Source organism: Diabrotica virgifera, chromosome 3 (genome assembly GCF_917563875.1).
Source record: "Diabrotica virgifera virgifera chromosome 3, PGI_DIABVI_V3a".
Classification (NCBI taxonomy): Eukaryota; Metazoa; Arthropoda; class Insecta; order Coleoptera; family Chrysomelidae; genus Diabrotica; species Diabrotica virgifera.
In genome coordinates, this window is record NC_065445.1 from 76,059,993 (window position 1) to 76,081,781 (window position 21,789).

The following is a 21,789-nucleotide window of genomic DNA, read 5'->3' on the forward strand; positions in this document are numbered from 1 at the left end:
TTCATTTTCAATTAAATTAAGTCAAAACAGAAAGTGAAACCTACGCCGATGTGTGTAGTATATAGTATACAGTATTCAAAATGTATATACACATCGACGTTCGTTTCAATTTATGTTTTGACTTAATTTGATTGAAAATGAATCGTACCGCATGGAAAAAGTTATAGCGGATAGACTATACCTAATTATAGAAAAATGTTGATATTTATCCATGCAATATTTACGGAAATCTAGGACTTCAATCTCCATTCTACACTGAAAATTTGTCGATGAATTTCCATTAATACTGGATTAACTATTGAATACATACTATCCTTAGAGGTCAGCTAGGATGATGTTGAATACCTGCTTCCCTAATTATTTTACATCAAAAGGCGTTAGAAACTATTTGTAGAGGATTGAAATCTGTATTGAAAACAAATGTTAAAATTGTGCTACGAATTAATCATATTCCAAAATTTTGTAGAAATGCGTAAAAATACGTTTTTCAGCCCAAAATTAGGCCACACACAGTGCAATAATGTGTCACAATAAAGTTATTATTTTTACTTTTTCACATTTTATTTTATCATTAAAAGCAATACAGTTGATAAAATACCCTCAGTTGCGGAGAAAGTATTAATAATAAAGATGTTTTATTCAGTCAATGGTGTGAGCACTGTCAGTTAAATAGTAACGTGTTGCCTAACTTTTACACACATACCTACTGTGGCAAATGTATTATATTTTTCAAAATCTTGGAATGCGTTTAAATCGTAGAACAATTTTAACTTTTAATTTTAATACAGATTTCAATTCTCTACAAATATTCTCTAACGACTTTTGATGTAAAATAATTAGGGAAGCAGGAATTCAACAGTTTAGTATTTTACATTAAGTTTCCTATGGCCCTAGTTTACTTTATATTTTTGTATTTGTAATTTTGGTGTTGTTTCTCGTAAAAACTTATTACATCGTACCTATTGTAGGAGTTTAAATAAGAATATATAGTCCGTCCGCTATAACTTTTCCCATGCGGTACGATTCATTTTCAAGCAAATTAAGTCAAAACAGAAAGTGAAACGTACGCCGATGTGTGTAGTATATAGTATACAGTATACAAAATGTATATACACATCGACGTTCGTTTCAATTTATGTTTTGACGTAATTTGATTGAAAATGAATCGTACCGCATGGGAAAAATTATCGTGGACGGACTATATAAATATTTATAAGGTAGAAAACGTTAAAATCCCATTATGTATTAACGTAATAATAATGTTGATGATATTTTAGAATGCCAAGTACAGGCTGTAGTATGGCCAAATGTATTAGGTACCTCTATTATTTAAATTCTTACAATAAATTATACAAGTAATCCTAATTGTGAACTTGTCAGATAGAGCTCATTGGTACCTCGGGCGAAAAACATTGGATATCTTAATCATCCATGTTATAATTCACATCTTTGTCATATGTTCCGATGACGGATCAATTGTAAAGGGTTTTACCCTGTTATTTTTACTTTGGTGGCTTGCATGTAGATTCTAAGTGAGTATAACCTATAACTTTTTATAACCTTAGTCAACATTTTAAATACTTTGCATCATTTTATCTGGTTGTACACATTTTAGGATTGCACTGATGATGATCGGTCAACCGATCGAAAACTAGTTCCGTCTTTGATTTAGCCCTGTATAGGGATTTTAACAAATATACCTTTTATAAAGGATTTTATGTAATCCTAATTCACATAATCCTAGCTGACCTTTAAGGATAGTATGTATTATGTATTAAATAGTTAATCCAGTATTAATGGAAATTCATCGACAAATTTTCAGTGTACAATGGAGATTGAAGTCCTAGATTTCCGTAAATATTGCATGAATAAATATCAACAGTTTTCCATAATTAGGTATTATAATCCACTAAACATCTTTATTTCTTAATTATCTTGGCTATTTTCCATACATCAAAGACATATACAAGTCGGAAAAATTTACCATTCCAAATCACGTGATATAATATGGCCGGAGGAGGGCAAAAATTTAATAATATAGTGTTTACATCAGTTTTTGTAAAGAATATCCTGTTTGGTTTTGTTTTTTATTGTTAATTGTGCAGCGAAATTGTAATAGCAAATAAATATAAAGTAGTTTATCGCCTACCGAACTGAATTATCCCATAGTAGTTATTGACACAAACTCGTAACTACTATGGGATAATTCAGTTCTGTAGGCGACAAACCACTTCATATTTAATTTGTTATCACAATTTCGCAGATTTCCCTACACTATTAACAAAAAAAAAAACAATCAAACAGGATTTTCTTTACAAATGAATGTCGATGGGTGCGTTCAGCGGTGAGTGATCAATTTACGCTACTGATACATCGAATGAACTGCTCTTTATATTCCGCTACATTTTTGCTCCAGTTTGTTTGTCAAATATTTTATTTAGCTGTCAAGAACTTAACCAAACTTTATTTTGTAATTTTGTCTACTCTAAACTCTAAAGAAAAAATAATTAATTATCATTCTGAAAACGTTCTGAATGAACATATTTTATTCAATCAATTGGGATTTTTTAAGATTTTAGTAAATTATACATATTACATAGAGGTGGTTTTACTTCATGTTAGAATTTGTTGGGTATACAGCCAACCCAGGGAAATACCCCTTTTTAGTTTAATTAATTATCAGATATCATCTAGCTACTGTTTTATTTTCTACCAGGTAACATTATATTATACAATAGATACCTTTATAAATCTGGTTCACTCAAAATAGGAACCAAAACTGTGCCAAAAGTACCTGTTTATTGCTTTTACGCATGCGTCATTTTATGCTACACTCAAAATATTACACTCAAAATGTGCTCCAAAAGATGACGACCGCTCCGCTACATTTTCGAATCGAATGAATCGAATTTCGATGTTCATTCGATGTAGCGCACAACGCAAAGGTCGTTCAGCGTGAAGGAGCGAGATGTGATCCTACCAGATCACTTTATGCTCATTCGCCGCTGAACGCCACCGATGTAAACTTTAGATTTTGCCCTCCTCCAGCCATGTTTGACAGTTCATTGGAATGGCTAATTAAAGAATAGGGCTTTTCATCGATTGTCATTTGTTTCGAGCTTCTGTCATGTGTCACATAATATTAATTATATCTACGTCAAACGTCTTTGGTTTGTATCGTTTGTATCAATTGTATATACGCGTATAAAATGACCTTGAGCCGGGAAGGAGGTCGCAAATGGCGACTAGCTGTCAGATTTGCTTTCCATATCCAGTGACGTACCTTTGAAAGAGGGAAGAAAAGTAATTCTTAACGATTTTATTACATCTTTGATGTTAAACAAACGGCTGTAGATCAAGAGCAAATACGTATTAATAAAATATTTTGTTGGAAAGTCAGTTAAATAACATTTTCTTATACTAATAACTTCAGTTAATTGATTGCATTATACATTTACCAGATGGTGATTTACCAGATGGTACGCCTATGCCCTATGCACACAGCTGATCTAATACAAAAATACCTTTTATATCGTTGACAAAAACGACAAAAACTAATGAGTCATCCACAGACGTTCAAGATGGCCGATTCGGCTTGTTTAAGGTGTTGTTGATATATGACAGACTCCTTGCTGTTTATTTTGATGAGGTATTATTCTAATGGCTCCAGTACACGTTGGGCCAACTAGTTGGACAGTGAGTTGGGCCAATAAGTTGGGCCAGGTAAGAACAGTGAATACATGGTGATTACACGTTGGTGGAGTTATCAGTCTGCATTAACCTTTCTTAGTGGATAAACAAAAAACAAACTCTGATTATGGATATATGGATGTGGAGACTGTAGCAGCCGCCGCAATTAATTTGTACAACGTGTTCAATGCTTATAGAAAAGTGTACAAGAGTGATTAAAAAACAATGGCGCAAACGACGGTGCTTTTACACGGAAAAAAGTATTAATATTAAAACACAACCTTAAAATTAATACTAATAAACAGTGTCAGTATTGTGAAAAGAGAAAACAAATATTTTAAACTTAACGACAACAACGTGTTCAGTGTTCATAACCAAACAGCTGTTTGGCAGATCGCGCAAGTCCCAAAAATCCTTTGATTTGTGCACCAAATACCGACAAAATTCGGTTTGTAGACCAACGCTGACCGCCAATCGCAACCTCATGCCAAGTGGTCCTGTACACGTTGGCCCAACGTGTACTAGCCCCATGAGGTATATACCAATAACGTATGACGAAGTATATTAATATTATGTGACATATGACAGAAGCTCGAAACAAATGATTGTGAATGAAAAGCCCATATTATACGCTCTGAGCTTCGCTGGTGTCGCGCCTGGCGGATTACTAATTCAACTTTCGCTTTTATTTATATCGGATTTAATTGTTATCGCTTAATATTTACAACGCTAAAAAGTAATAAAATTGTAATAGATTTTTTTAAGATTTTGCTAATCATTATCATTTTGACGTTCTATTGATGAAATATTAATTTCTTACTTCGGATACTTTCACAATTATCGTGTAGATGGCGCTAAGATTAATATAGATTAATTTATAATTACATATTACGGAACATTAAAAAAACGTAAATTCAGTATTTAAAACGTAAGTATATTTGGTAAAAATATATACCCTAGCTTTGACCAACTAATATTTTTTATAATTAATGTTTTTAATTTTAAATTAATCACTTTGACATTTATCTCAAATTTCCGGTAATCGTTTACAGACTTGCCACTACTGGCGCTCGCGAATTTATAGTGATTAATTTAAAATTAAAATTAAAAACATTAATTATAAAAAATATTAGTTGGTCAAACCTGTGGTATATATTTTTACCTTAAATATACTTACGTTTTAAATACTGAATTTACGTTTTTTTAATGTTCCATAATATGTAATTATAAATTACCCTATTAATCTTAGCGCCATCTACACGATAACGGTGAAAGTATCCGAAGTAAGAAATTAATATTTCATCAATAGAACGTCAAAATGATTAGCAAAATCTTAAAAAAATCTATTACAATTTAATTACTTTTTAGCGTTGTAAATATTAAGCGATAACAATTAAATTACCGGTGAAAGTTGAATTAGTAATCCGCTAGGAGCGCCACCAGCGAAGCTCAGAGCGTATAGGGCTTTTCATTCACAGTCATTTGTTTCGAGCTTCTGTCATGTGTCATATAATATTAATATATCTACGTCATACACGTTATTGGTATATACCAATGATACAAACCACAGACGTATGACGTAGATATATTAATATTATGTGACACATGACAAAAGCTCGAAACAAATGACAATCGATGAAAAGCCCTATTCTTTCATTTTTCCGACTCCCATATCACTGGTAAATACCGATTAAGGGGAAGGAGCAAAATGCAAAATTTTGACGCACGTCAAAATTTTCAATGTGTTTAAAACGTTTAAAATGTATTCATTCTTTCGAATCCTGAGAAAACTAATAAATACGAGTATTTTTGAAAAATTTAAACGCAGAATGAAAGACTACATTATTACCTAGGCGCGAAAGTCCCTGAAAACTTCTATAATGTTTATTTTAATAAATTACCGGGCTGAAAATAAAAGAGAAGTGTGATTTTTAATTGCAAATATTTCACTCAAAAGAATCATTTTATTTATTCTAAGGGACTTTCGGCTCTCGGTAATAACGTAATCTTTCCTTCTGCGTTTAAATTTTTCTAAAATACTTATTAGTTTTCTCAGGATCCGAAAAAAATCATATTACGATTCAAATGACAGTATACTCGTGACGTAATCGCACCCTTAATGTTCATTGGTTAGTCGATCTGGGCAACCGTAGTAATAGTTTAAAAACCGTCGTGGTTGTTGTTGATAAAAAAATATTAGCACTAACTTCTTCTTCCGCTCGTAGCACTACAACTCGGAGTTGGTCTTAGCTGACTGCAGAACCACCGGCACAACTCACTTCCATCTCGAATGTTCATCCATGATAGTTGGGTCAGTGGATAGTCTCACGTGTGGTCTCGCTGTTCCTTAATCTGACCATATGTTATCTCCTCCAGATTAGCTTGGCAAGGCGGTTATTAGGGAGTCTATGAACATGGCCTGCTAATCTTAGACGTTGGGGTTTAATCTCTTGGGCTTGCCCTATATCAACTCTGTTTGACCTCGGCATTTGTTCTCATTCGGTATTGGTTAGTATTCGAATCGTTATAAGGTCCAAAGATTCTTCTGAAGATTTTTTTCTCTAGCACTAACCGAATTATAAAATTAATTATACGTACGGGATAGATATTGCAATATAGCGTATGTCCTAAAAATTTTGGCACAAAATTCATTGGCTTTACTTTTAACAAAAACAGAATAATATGAAGTTGCTTTTAGAAACAAAAGCTTGTTTACATTGTCTACTGTCAGTTAGGTAAATTTTTTTTTTCTCTGATTCTGGCTTTGGTTTAGAACTAGAACCTTTCGCCACGTAATTGTATAACTTATCACTAAGTCAGGGGAGTAATGTGTAGTGCGTGTGTTGAGTAAGTGTCTTGTTACTTTGCAAAGTCGACGTCATTGTCTTTGCAAAGAGACGCTAATTGTTTCCGAACGTCTGCGGTCCCTCCGGTGAGTACCGATCCCACGTTAAGGTAAATTAGAAATAAGAAAAAGTATCTACAAGTTGGTTGGGCAGGTACTCAATGCTGAAATCTGTCGAATATTTCAGAATGAAAACAGTTGACGCAGAACCATTTATTGAGCAATAATGGAGTGCCAGCAGGCAATACCATGGATGAGTCTACCAAAATGAGGAAGACCACGTGCATTTATTGCACAGAAGTCAGAGAGATTGGTGAGAAGAGCAAAATACCAGCTTGGAATGGAAACAAGGAGATTTACTCGTCAATACAAACCTTCTAAAAGTAAGATATCGTTGGAATTGGGGAGGAATGGTTTTAAATATGAAGGCAGACGTAAGTGCCCTACGTACTCTCAAGCGCAACTCCTTCAGACCTACTATTACTCAAGAGATACCCAAAACTGGCTTCTACAACACCAAATACCCTTTGTACCAAAAACGACAATCCTCCAAACTTACCACAGGCTCACCCAATAAAGGATTTTTGGGCTTTGCTGTCTAGGAAATTATATCATGGAGGCTGGGAAGCCCAAGATAAGGTATAATTAAGACGGAGAATTACGAACAACTAATAGAAATTGATCTGAATTCCGCTCAGGACCTCATGAAAGACATTCGAAGAAATTTGCGTCTAGTAGAGAAGAATTGACCACTTCACATAATTTGATAGTATAGTTTAGTTAAGCATTGAGTTGAAATTTATGATAACTAGTTAGTGTTTAATTAAATTTCTTTATTAATAAAATAATTTGATAAATATTTTGTGCCAAAACTTTTAGGACATACATTATTCTCCGAGCGCAGTATTTCTCTACCACCCCTAAAATCACAACGTTTTTATAAAACAAACAAATAATCATTTTTATTTGAATAAATCTGATTGTATCACAGTTTTAAGATCAGTCATGTTTAAGTAGTCGAATACTTTCCATCTTATTTCCGATGGTAACTTAGGAGCAATTTTTTTCATTATTAAGTCAGCATCTGTAAGAAATTTCATCCTTTGAAACCCTTTCTTAACCCTATGTTGTACCAACGGAAGAATATTACCATATATCGAAAAGTCTCTAAGGTAATCTTCAATATTTTCTAACTCGTTTTTAATGTTGTCGTTATATAGATGTTTAACAAATGCGTTACCTTTATTGGAATCGCAAACTATTTGATATAATGAAACAGTACTGTTTTTTATTGTCACACTCCTCATACTTGATAGTTCTTTGTGGCAGTCGTTATAGTATTGCGATAATTCTTTGAAGAAAAGGCAGCCATCCTGAATAAATTTTTCAGTGGGATTGTAAATTAACACGGTGTATTTGATTATTATTTTTGCAACTTCCATATACTCTGCCTGTACTGACTCTGGATAATCACTTGACGCATTTTTTAAAGCTAGCGATAAAGTAGATTTGCCTTTATATTCAGCTTCTTTTAGGTCAGCTCCATTTAGAATTAAGAACTCCGCAATATTTGGGCATATATTTTTTATCGCAAAATACAATGGGGTAGCTCCCTTGGCTAAAGTTTTCTTGTTAACATCAGCACCAATTACAACCAAATATTTAACCATTTCAATTTGATCCCGTGTACAAGCTGTATGCAGAAGAGTATATTCTTGAATTGTCCCGAAGTTCGCGTCTACCCCTATGCTGATAAAATACTTTACAATTTCTACATAACCGATTTCAACTGCCCAATGGACTGGAGAATAATTCGGGGATCTCCCCTCTAGGTTACACACTGCACCGTTTTTTAAAAGTAACTGGACAATATCTAAATACCCATCTCTACAAGCTAGATGTAAAGGTGTCAACTTGGATATATCTTTAGCATTTATATCAACTCCTTTTTCTATAAGAGAATAAACAACTTTAGCATTCCCTCCTAAAACACCATAATGAATTGAACCCCGATTATTGCAATCTTTGAGAAGCACGCTTGCCTTATTTAACAGTAAATAATCTACTAATTCGATGTGACCTCCACGTGCAGCCATATGAAGAGGCGTCATTTTGGTGCTTTCATTTATAATATCTACATATATCCCATTTTCTAAAAAATGTTTTACAATTTCTACATTTCCTACTTCAGCTGCATCATGAATAGGCATATTTCCATACATATTTGAACACTGCATATTTGCTCCAGCTTCTGTGAATAGACGAATCATTTCAAGATCATTATGAGCCGCAGCAAACTGTAAAGGATACCTCCCATCAAACGTATCGGTTGCGTTTACATCTGCACCGTGTTCCAACAAATATTTGGCTACTTTTATATGCTGGAAATCTGCAGCTAAATGTAGTGACGTAAAACCATCAGAATCCACTTCATCAATTGTTGCTCCTCCTTCAATCAGCTGTTGTACTTCATCTAGGTTTCCAAATTTTGTGGCCGAATGGAGTGGAAACTCATCCTGCTCCATTTTTAAAAATACGCTGCGTTGATTTTAATAATGACACAAATTTTGTCCTTTAAATATCTGAAACGAAAAATAAATATAAAGGTTAGTATAAAAGTAAAGTGGAGCAGAAAATACATAGATAAACAAGGTTTCAGAATGTAACAAGAAGGAGAGAACGACCGATAAGATCTTGGAAAAATGAAGTTGACGAAGCCATGTCAAAGAAAGACTTTGAAGACGGAGACTGGGGAGATCGTGAAAAACGGAAGTCCTAGCTGACGGAAGGAAACGGCACTAGCTGTAGATACCGCTTGCGGGGTTATAATCAAACCTCGAAGTTCCGGCACTCCTAGGTCTTAGTTAAACCCCGAAATAAAATCCTTTTTTGGGGCCTTTGACTGAAGTGTTTTTAGTCAAACCTAGAAGTTGGGTACTAGTTACTTTTGTTTATAAATGTTACAGTCAAACCCAGAAGTTCCGGCACTCCTAGGTTTGACTAGTCAATAATAGAGTCTGATTAACGTTATTAGTCAAATCCTGAAATAAATTCCATTTTCAGCCTTTGACTACTCAAACCTGATTCTTTTAAGGACATCTACTTTTGTGACTTTCGCCCTCCATGGTATCTTTAGGATACTAAGGATACGGCGATAAAGCCACATTTCGAAAGCTTCTAATCTGTTTATATCCCTCGTTTTGAGTGTGCAGCCCTATACGCCATATTGCGGGTCTAGGACATTTCGCCGTCGCCGTTTCGCCGTCGCCATTTCGCCGTCGAGCCATTTCACCGTCGCCGTTTCGCCGTTCGAGCCATTTCGCCGTCGCCATTTCGTTTTTAGCATTCGTACTTATAATTTCGGGATGATCATTACTTGTATATAAGTTTTGAATGGTTTTCGAACGATTATATACTATCACTTTTGCATAATGAAGTTTTTTATTTTTGATACAGTAAAAACAATTGAAATTGAAATCCCTTTTCTCAATATTGTTTATTTCCGGGAATCTGATAATAGTCATCTTTATCTATTTAATGATGTATTCTAATTATTAAAAAAAAAATAGGTACGCTAATGGTGTGTTATTGACGTGTATTATATCAAACTCAAATCTACTCGAGTAATAATAAATATTAACACAAAAGTGAATATTATTAAGAAGACAGTAAGCAGCAGGCAGACATAATTTTGTGGACAAAAAATGGTACCTATGTAAAAATAATAGGTTATTTTTATTGACAAACTCGTGCTGTGGCCTTCCGCGGTGTTAAACCGCGGGAACAGTGCGAAGCGGGGAGCGGGGAAGTCAATGATAAGAACAAAACAGTATTGATAATCGATAGAGTTCCAATCGAACTTACACAGTGGCGGAACACTATTAGTACAACAAAATGGAAGAAATGATGAAAGAAATGTTATCGGAATTTAAACAAATGCTATCAGAATTTAAAGAGATGAGGTGTGACATGAAAATATATCGAAAAGAAATCATTAATCTTAAAATTAAAAATGCTGAGATGAAAAAGGAGATAGAGAAACTACATGAGAAAATAGAAATTGCAGAAAAAAGAGAAAGAAAAAACAATATCATTATTAAAGGATTAGAAATAATTGAAGATGACCATAACCAGATGCAGTGGCGGTTATGCCTTATTTTAGTAGTTGCAAAATCTATTAATATATTATGATTATTTTGAATAAATGTGTACAATTCATTGAGTTCATTATATGCATCTTGAAATGTTTTACCATTATCAGAATAAATGTGGTTGGGTATTCCCCGACGTGAGACAAATCTTCGCAGACATGCTATAAAACATTCTGTTGTCATATCTGAGATGAGTTCAAGGTGAATAGCTTTAGTTACAAAACATACAAACACACAAATGTAACCTTTTGTTGTTTTTGCACCTCTTCCCATTCTGTCCTTGTAAGCTACCCATATAGGCAATGGATGCAACTGACTTGTGTCTAAAACACTGAATACAATTCTTGACAATTTTCTTGGCAAGAATTTTTCCCCCAATAGGCCAATATTTTTGTCTGACTGTTGCCAAAAGTAATTGTGGCCCTGGATGTAATAAATAGTTATGTTTATGAATAAAAATTAGTTTAGTAAATGGATGATTTGAAGATATAAGGATAGGATGTTTAATATCTGACTGAATAAAAATGGTATACATTTTTATTTTATGTTTAATATCTCTTTGTAAGTTAGTACATTTTAATCGTCCCCCTACACGAAGGATACCTTGCTCATCCAAAAATGGACATAAAGAAGATAATTTATGGTTATGGGGTAATGATTTATGAGATAAAAAAGTAAGTGTGTCATTAAATGAATCATTTTGAGCTAGTTTGATTAATGTTAGCAGTGCTTGATCAACTTCCATTGCTTGTAATGGACCTAAGTGTCGATCATCCTTATTTTTTTAAATTATAAATAAATCTTTTACAATATGCAATTGTTCTGACTAACTTTAAATAACTAGAAAACTTTATAAATATTTCTAATGAATTGACAGAAATATTTGAAAGAATTGTTGTAGGAATTCTTTTTAATTCTGGTAAGTTTGATTTGGATATGTTAAATGAATATTGAGGCCATTGACTGTTTGGTTCACATAAAAACTCTGGCCCTGTCCACCATATATGGTGGTATTTTAATTTGTTTGGTAGTATGCCTCTGGAGGCAACATCGGCAGGATTTGATTTTGTATTAATATAACTCCAATTTGAGATAGAGGTTAAATTTTGAATTTTTGCAACTCTATTGCCCACAAAAATTTCTAGAGAGTTTGGATCTGTTTTTAACCAACAGAGCACTACCTGTGAATCAGACCAATAGTAAAATGGTATATCATTAGGAAGGATGAATAGTGATGTTTTTACTTGAATAGATAATTGTGCCAGTAATAAGGCTGCAGATAATTCCAATCTTGGAATTGTTAATAACTTAAGTGGTGCTACCTTGGTTTTTGAGCATAATAATTGTACATGAAATTATCCTTGCGAATTTGAACTGCGTGCAAAAATGCATGCAGCATATGCATCACGAGATGCATCACAAAAACCATGGATCTCTATCAATTTGTACTCATTTTTTATAACATATCTAGGAATGGATAATTGATTTAATTCTGACAATTCAGTTCTAAACTGTTGCCATTGTAAAGATAGATCTTCTGGAATGGGTTTATGCCATTCCATGTTTAGTGACCATAATTTTTGGATCATTATTTTTTCTAGAATTATACAAGGGCTGATTAAACCTAATGGATCATAAATTTGTGCTATATCTGAGAGTACTTGTCTTTTTGTAAGTGAACTTGTTAATGGGTTAATATTATTATTAATTGAATACTTTAAAACGTCTAATTGACTGTACCAGTAAATACCTAATGTTTTTGAAGCATCATTTTGTCCTAATTTTAATATGGCTAATGAATCATCGTTATTGGAAATAGTTTGAAGAATATTTGGATTGTTAGCAGTCCATTTTCTAAGAGGAAATCCAGCAGAGTTTAGGATGAATGAAACTTCTTGACATGTTTGAATTAATTCAGACATACTATTAGAACCAGTGAGTAGATCATCTACATAAAAGTCTTTTAGAATTGTTTGTGATGCTAATGGAAATGAATTTATATGTTTTTGAGCTAATGTTTGTAAACATTTTATTGCTAAATATGGAGCTGAAGTTGTTCCATAAGTCACTGCATTTAGCTCATAAATTAAAAGGTCTTGTTCTGGATTATCTCTCCAAACAATTCTTTGCAATGACTTATGATCATTGTGAATTAAAATTTGTCTATACATTTTTGTAATGTCTGCAGAAACTACATATCTAAACATTCTAAATCTTAATAAAATCCTGATGATGTCATTTTGGACTTTTGGACCAATGTATTGTAAATCGTTTAATGAATAGCCTGTAGAAGAAGCACAGCTACCATCAAAAACTACACGTAGTTTTGTTGTGATACTTTCTTCTTTGGGAACACCATGATGTGGTAAATAATAGTACGTTTTATTGGGATCGTCTTGTGACATATCTATCTTAGTCATATGATTTAATGAAATATATTCTTTAATAAATTGTGAATATTGAATCTGAAAATTGTTGTTTTGAATAAATCTTTTCTCTAGATTTATAAATCTGGTATATGCTGCATTGAATGAATCCCCTAATGCACCAGGAGATACATAGTTTTAACGATAACTTTACTACGAAACGACCTTCTTCATTCCTAGTAGTATTTCTGTGAAAATGATTTTCACAATCTGATTCATCTTTTGGCAAGACCGAATTTACAGGTACTTCTTCTAGTTCCCAAAATCTTTTTAATTGAGCATCTTCTGAATAAATTGTGTTTGCAAAATTGCATCTGGATAACGAAGTTGATACAGGACTTTTTCCTAAAACAACCCAGCCTAGTTTAGTATTTTGTAAAATAGGTAATCCGTTACCAAGATATATTTTTCCTTCTGTTAGAAGGTCCCAAAAAAGGTCTGCACCTATAAGCATATTAAGGTTCAAAAAATTGTTCATCTGATAATTGAATATTTTTAGGGATAATTAAGGATGCGTGGATTAGTTTTTCTGCAGGCATTTCACTGCATATGTTGGAAATTACATAACATGAAATTGTTGTTTGATAATTATCAACTCTAGAAAAAATAGTTAAATTGCATTTTTTTCATAGATGTGAGGTTACTTGATTAATTCCAACTATAGATAGTTTTGAATATATTAAAGGTATGCCAATTTTGTTGCAAAACCCTTGTATGATTATATATATTGAATAGAGCTCGATAGTAATGCTGGTTGTCTATAGCAGCGGTTCTCAATCTTTTTGTGTCATGTACCACCAAATACTTTTTATTATTTTTGGTACCACCTAACTGAAATACATATCTAACTAGGTGATCTAATTAACTATAATAGTGTGCTGATGTTGGCTGTTGATGCGTTTTGTGTACCACCTCAAGAAATGAAATGTACCACCAGTGGTACATGTACCACAGATTGAGAACCGCTGGTCTATAGTATCTTTCACATAAAAGCCTACAGTGGATAACAATTTGTGTATTTGAATCTTGAGGTTGTATGAATAAATTAGTAGATATTGGATTAATGGATTGTTCATGAATCAATGAATTATACTTTCCATTGCATTTTTTACAAGGCCCTAAATAGCATGATTCAACCTTATGTCCTGTCCTCAGATAGTTTTCACACAACTGTAGTTGTGAAATTGATTCTTTTCTTTGAGTGACGTTTAGTTTTAAGAAGTCAGAGCAACTGTATATTGTATGGTTATTCTTTTTACAAAAGTTACATTCTTTGTAATTATTATTTGAATTGCTGGAAACTGCTAAATTAAAATGTGAATGATTTTTTGTTTTGTTTGGTTTTATATTAGAACTAGACTTAATGTTTACATTTGTAGTGTTGTGTATGATTTCTAATAAGTCTGATTTTGCTTTAAGAAAGTCTAAGAATTCTTCCATGTTAGGAAGTTCACCTCTAAATTTTGTCTCTTTCCACTCTCTAAAAGTATTTTTATCTAATTTGGATGAAACTAAATGTATGATCAGAAAATCCCACAACTGGTCTTTGCCAATACCTATGTTTTGCAAAGATACAAGATTTTTTGATACATTGTCTAATAGTATACGAAAACTTGTTGAAGATTCTTTCGAACAAGGCTCTATGTTAAGAATTGAATTTAAATGACTATCTACTAAAAAATACTTTTTGTCAAACCTGTCTAGTAATGTTTTCCAAGCTTCTTGATACAAATTATCAGTGAATGGAATTTGATCGATTAAACTTTTTGCGTAACCTTAGCGATGCCCTCAACAAAGAAAATTTTTGAGAATCTGTCAACACTGCATTCTCATGTATTGTTGAAAGGTAATTACTTTTAAACTCCAGCCACATGTCATATTCACCTTTAAAAATTTGAAGTTTAGCTTTAAGTATAATGTTTTGTAATGGATCTTTATTATAACTATTATAACTTAACGAATTGTTACTCGTTGGATTAGCAGACAACGAGTATCATACTATGTATGTCTTTCTATGTATGTCTTAAGAAAACTTAGAGTATCATAATAACGCTTTTTAAATTGTTCTCCCTCCTTATAGTTTTCCTCCAGCTGTTGTTCAGGACAATTTACCTCTATTTCTAATTGAATGATTTCAAAATCTTTATCTATTAATTCTAATTCATTAATCCTAATTGTAGCATCAGTTACTAAAGGTTTGTTATTTGGTTCTGATATTTTTATAAGGTCTATAAACCTTTCTAAAAAAGTTAACCGCTTTTTAACTGAACCCCTAGTTCTAATACATTTTGCTAAATCAGACATGATTATTGATTAAAGCCTCTAAATTGTGAATAATAGGATGTAATCAGTAAGGTTTAAAATAGGAAATAGAATGAATGACTTACTGGATGACCTCCTGTGTGCATATGTAGAAGACTTCAATCTGAATTTCTTGTGGATATTTTTTGAAAATAGCTGTTTCAGAATTTATCACGCTCGAAGGGTCAAAAAATGTTGTGTTTTTTGTATTCCATAGGGTACTGGATTGGATGATGATTATAGATTTGGTTTTTGTATGTTTATTTATTTACACACATGGATACATGATTTTAATGAATTTTTAGGTTATATCTGTCATGTCAAATTTCTTCTTCGCTTTCATGTCAAAATTCAGTTCTACCAACTACTGAGTACAAAACAAAACTAGTTACTAAAACATTTAAAAATAAAAATCCTAACAGGTATCAAGAACAAAGCGATAAATATTTGTTTGAATTAGATTAATTTATATGGTAAAAGTTTCTTTTGGACAGTTATGCCCACATGATTTAATTGATAAATTTATAGAGCATTGCTTTTGATAATAAAGGTATTTGTATGTGTTTATTTATGATTTTTCTATTTATTTCCTTTTACTATTTTATCCCGATAAGGATCAACTAAGAGATACTGAAGCCACGAGAAAGGATAAGTATAACCTAAGAGAATTTAATTAATTTTTTTTGACAAAAGGCACCCTGAGATTTTTTCTTAATATTTTTATGTATGATTTGCGTTAATTAAATAATTGATCAAATAAATAATAATTAATATAAAAGTAATAGAAAGCAGATCATAACAATACAGAGTGAGGTTTATGTAAGGAAACCCTCAATTATCTCGGAAACTATATTCCCTATACCTAAAGGTCATAATTTCGGAGTTATTGCTACATTTATTTAAAAAAAATTAAACAAATTATAAAAATCAATTTTTTCGGCCCGGGTGGACATTATTTTACGTTCTTTGGACCATTGGGAACAAAAAAGTTCTTTTTGTAATTTTTCTCTAAAGTTAACCGTTTTCGAGTTATAAACAATTTAAAACTGAAAAAATCGAATAATGACGATTTTCACGGTTCAAAAACACAAATGAAAAATATTATTTTTGAAACTGCCCAGTACACAAATTCAAGTTCAAGCCTTATTTTATCAGTTACCAATAAGTAATTTAAGCTTGTTTCATTCTAAAATACTGTCTTTTAGTTGTTAATGAAGCCCGATCGCCCGTCCTCTCATATGCGCTTCACTAATAATTATTAAAAAGCTATGTTTTAGAATAAAACGGGCCAAAAAATGTTATAGCGAGCCCCTAGAAGAAGGACTTAGCTTGAATTTGGGTACTTGGCAGTTTTAAAAATAATATTTTTTATTTGTGTTTTTGAACCTTGAAAATCGTCACTATTCGATTTTTTTTCAGTCTTAAATTGTTTAGGGCTCGAAAACCATTACTTTTAGAGAAAAATTACAAAAGACCTTTTTTCTTCCCAATGATCCAAAGAATGTAAAATAATATAATCTCTACACGGGCCGAAAAAATGGCGTATAGTTGCTAAATATTTCTAGTTATGTATAAATATATCAGTGCAAGAAAAGGTGTGAAAAGAATATATTAGTGTTTTTAGTAAATATATTTATTATAATTTTTGTGTCTTTGGATTTGTCTTCCTCAGGAGTAAGGTGAGTATTATTAAAACATTTTATTGTATATTTATAACAAATATAAAATAAAATGTTTTGATAATACTTCACATTGTCTGTTTGTTACCGTGAATTGTCATTAGGTACGTCCGAACCGATACAGACACAGTCCTCGTAGCGTATTTTGTATGGCATTCGGCCAGAGATCGAGAGGTCTTGAGTTCGAATCCAGTGCAATCCTATACTTTTTTTTTTATTTTTTTGAAAGCGGTAAGCACAAAATTAGTTTGGTGTTTCAAAAAAAAAAAAAATAAAACAAACTGTTTAAAGTATATTTATTTTTAAGAAATCATACAATAGAAGTATAACTTCTTACGTGCGTATAAAGTACACACACACATTCTTTTTTTAAACACATGTAGCAATAACTCCGAAACTATGGCATTTGGGTATACGGAATATAACATGAAAAATAATCAGTATTTCTTAAGGACTTCAAAACGCAAAAGAAATAAGAAAGTTCGTTAGATTTCCAGAAAAACGGAAGATCTGACAACAATGTAATTATCACTATAATTGTAAGTGCCTAACCGGAACCCGGTATTGTAAGCCCTAACTACATTCTCATTTGCAATTAAAATATGTAAATATAATAGGTATTTGGTAGAACCAGTAGAATAATAATATGAGATTAGGTGATGCTGAAAACATACTTCTGATCAATATATAGCACTTGATACCACTTTCTTAGAATATTCTTAAAAATATATATTCTTCCCATACAAAGATGTGCGGTAGTACGTTCTAAGTATATAAATAGAAGGTTTATAGCACTTCCTTGGAATATTCTAAAAATTACGTTCCTGGTATAAACTAAAAAGATGTGCGGTACTACGTTCTAAGTATATAAATAGAAGGTTTATAGCACGTCCTTGGAATGTTCTAAAAAGTATGTTCTTGGTATATACTGAAAGGAAGTGCGGTAGTACATTCTAAGTATGTACATAGAACGTTTAAGTACTGTAATGTAGTATATACTCAGTATCTACTCTGCACATTCGCAATGGTAATTACGCATATTCTCAGTATATACTTTTTCTGAAAAGTATGTTCTATGAATCTACTAAGAACATAAAATTGTTATGTGGGTATGGACTGCTGTAAGTAATCTTACAAGGAAAAGTAAAAGGAAAACGAGGACCAGGAACGCACAGGATTTCCTGGCTGATAAATCTACGTAGGTACGTTGTTCAACACAACCACAAATCTTTTCAGAGCAGCAGTGTGCAAGGTACAAATTGCCATCATGATGGCCACCAACATCCGAAAACGACAAGAAAAAGAATAAACATTTGGAGCAAAATAAATGTAGAATGAAAGAGGACTCGGAATGAGTAAAATGAAAGAGAAAATAATTAACAAAATAAATGCACCCTAAATATTTACAAATTTTTTTTACTAAGTTAATGGCACTGGCATAGCCAAAAGGCCAGTTATGTTATTTGCAAAAATAATTAGGTATATAACCTAATTATTTTAAAACGATACATGCTAATTATTTATTATTTTAAGTATTATGTTTATATGGGATTCAGCCACAATTATTATTGGTGTAAAAATTACATTTTTAATTAACTAATAATTTGACTAATGGGGTTAATATTTGCGCATACCCTGGAAACAAATTACGGTGTTATTTGCATAATACTAAAGAAACTAAATTTACATAAAGTGTATTGTATATTTCTAAATAGTAGTATAAATGTTTATTAGTACTTAGCACTAAACATTCGGCCTACAAATGTGCCTTTCAGTATTGTGTGTAAACCCTTCTGAGAAAATATTATGACGATTAGCCGCACATGTATACAGTACCGACAAAAAGTATCTTTACAAATGAATAAAACGCATAAGTCAGAAGAGTTATTATTTTAATTCTACAAATTAATACTCTATTATGTCATATCCAATTTACTATCTTAGTTGAGAATAATCCACAAAATTGGCTTATTCCCAAATAAAATAGCAAATTGAAATGACAAATTAAATTATTATTATGTAAATAATTGATATGTAAAATTAAAATAATAATTCTTATTATTTATGCGTTTTATTCACTTTTTAAAGATTTTTTTTGTCGGCATTGTTAATATAATACAGCTTGTATGTATACACCGCGTCCCTCGGCAGGTAGACCGCAAGCTGTAGTATAAACGCGACGGTAGACCGCATACTGTAGTAGCACCTTTTATTATTATTGTTATTTCTAAAACACTATAAAATCTAAGTAAATGCGATGACCAAATAATAAGTAAAATCATAAGTATGAATAAAAAACAATAATTTAGATATCCCTGAATAAATTTACGAGGAACGATACTGATTTTTCAGGTATAATGATGATGTATAATAAACATTTGATTTGAAGTGTTGATGTTGATTGTTGTCTAGCGAGTTTTAACGGGAAAGGGAAATACCCTGCTAAATTTTCCCATATACATATAATTTATTTTTATACCAATTAATTACAATAATTATCACAATTCGATAAAAATTTTAAGTTTACCTCTTCCTATTCACATTTTCATACACTGACACTGACCCCAATTCCCCAATCCTACTAACACTCTTACCTTTACCTTTATCTATGTGATGTGTATATATGTATAATTGTTACTTTTTCGACGCACCGACGGACTCACGATTTCCACAAGCGGATACCTATACATTCTCAGCCATCGTCCCGGCACAGGGCGCGTGCGCGAAAACTATGTATATTTGTAATTTTATTAATTATTCTCGACAATGATTATCAAATTTCAAATTATTGGTTAAAATAAGAAATAATATTGTTTTTCTATTTTACTAGTCCATTATAATTAACGGGTTGCCAGAGTTGTAGCTAATATGATTCAGACTAGGTATTATTTACTTTTTTGACGATAAAATGAAAAATACAGTCTCTAATAATAATTATTCCTTGAAGTAGAGGATCCGATGTAAGGTCGATTTAAGTAATTAGCATGTTAGCAATTACAAAAAACAAGGGTTGCCCTATCTAATCTTGTTCTTAACTATAATTAATTAATAATTAAAAAAACACATTTTTTTATGAATTTAAAAAAAATTCGACCCGGGCAGATATATTATTTAAGATTTTTTGGATCATTCTAAGCAAAAAAGGTCTTTTGTAATTTTTCTCTAAAGTTGATCGTTTTCGAGTTATAAACAATTTAAAACTGAAAAAAGAAGGAAAGATGACAATTTTCAAGGCTCAAAATCACAAGTAAAAAATATCATTTTTGTATTCATCAAGAAAGAACATAAATTCAAATTCAAGCCTTATTATATCAGTTCTTGATAAGTCTTTTGGACTTTCATTACATTGTTTTTTAGTTGTTAATGCCCGCCTCCCCATAAGAAACCTTTCTCATATGAACAATTAAAAAAATATGTTTTGAGGATAAAACATGGCTAAAATTCTTATCGAGACCTGATAGAAAAAGGTTTGAACTTGAATTTAGGTACTCGATGATGATGATTACAAAAATGATACATATTTTTTATTTGTGTTTTTGAGCCTTGAAAATTGTCATCTTTCGTTCTTTTTCAGTTTTAAATTGTTTATAACTCGAAAACGATCAACTTTAGAGAAAAATTACATAAAACCTTTTTTGTTTAGAATGATCCAAAAAACCTAAAATAGTATCTGGCCGGGTCGAATTTTTTTTAATTCATAAAAAATGTCACTTTTAATTATGAATTAATTATAGTTAGAACAAGATTAGATCGGGCAACCCTGCTTGTTTTTGTAATTGTTAACATGCTACATATGCAATAGTTTTTATCCATTAAACAGATCGGTGCAAATCGACCTTATATCAGATCCTCATCTACTCTTCTGCAAGGTATAATTTTATCGTCAGAAAAGTAGGTAAATAATACGTATTATTTAGGTACTAGGTACCTAGTCTGAATCATATTGGCTACAACGCTGACAACCCATTAATTATAATAGACTAGTAAAATAGAAAAATAATATTATTTCTTATTGTAACCAATAATTTGAAATTTGATAATCATTGTCGAGAATTATTAAAATTACAAATATACATAGTTTTCGCGCACGCGCTCCTGTGCCGGGACGATGGCTGAGAATGTATAGGTATCCGCTTGTACGATTTCCGACTAGACTAGCATGCAGAGTTGCCAGATGTGATTTTATAAATCCCCCACTTTGAAACTGAAATTAGTGAAATTCCCTCAAATTGAAGCTCAAATCCCCCAAATTTAAATTTTTGCCGCATCTTAATAAATTAGTAGTCAAATGTAGAGAACAGTAAACCAAAATTATTATCAACAGCGGGCCCTGGAAATAATTCATAGGTCCTATCGTCTTCGATTATATGATAGTATAATATACAGTTCTATGTATATTAGCAAATTTAATTTACCCTGACCCCTTAAAATCCTCCATAATTCCCCTCCCCCCAAAGAATCCCCCAACCATTTCTGCTTAGGGAAATTCCCCCAGACGCTTTCAAATTACCCCAAAATTGTGGGCAAATACCCCAATGTGGCAACCCTGCTAGCATGAGGAATGACAGCTGCGTTGCTGCGTAAACGCCAACTAATAATTATTAATAACCCACGAAGATGATTTCAAAAAGTTGCGCAATTTATCCAAAGATTACAAAACATTGTCTCTTTTGATATAAAATAAAAAAAATTCCGAT

The 21,789-nt window shown here is 32.0% G+C and overlaps 1 protein-coding gene across 1 annotated transcript in view; it reads right to left on the minus strand.

The window, feature by feature from the left end:
* Positions 1–7,482: 7,482 nt before the first annotated feature.
* Positions 7,483–21,789, minus strand: part of LOC126882513 (serine/threonine-protein phosphatase 6 regulatory ankyrin repeat subunit A-like) — a 64,864-nt gene continuing 50,557 nt past the window's right edge. Inside the window, exons 3-4 of the mRNA XM_050647480.1 lie at positions 15,225–15,403; positions 7,483–9,084 (exon numbers count right to left, since the gene is read on the minus strand). Coding sequence (XP_050503437.1) covers positions 7,498–9,084; positions 15,225–15,403 — 1,766 coding nt within the window. The 3' untranslated portion in view covers positions 7,483–7,497. The remainder of the gene's footprint in view (positions 9,085–15,224; positions 15,404–21,789) is intronic.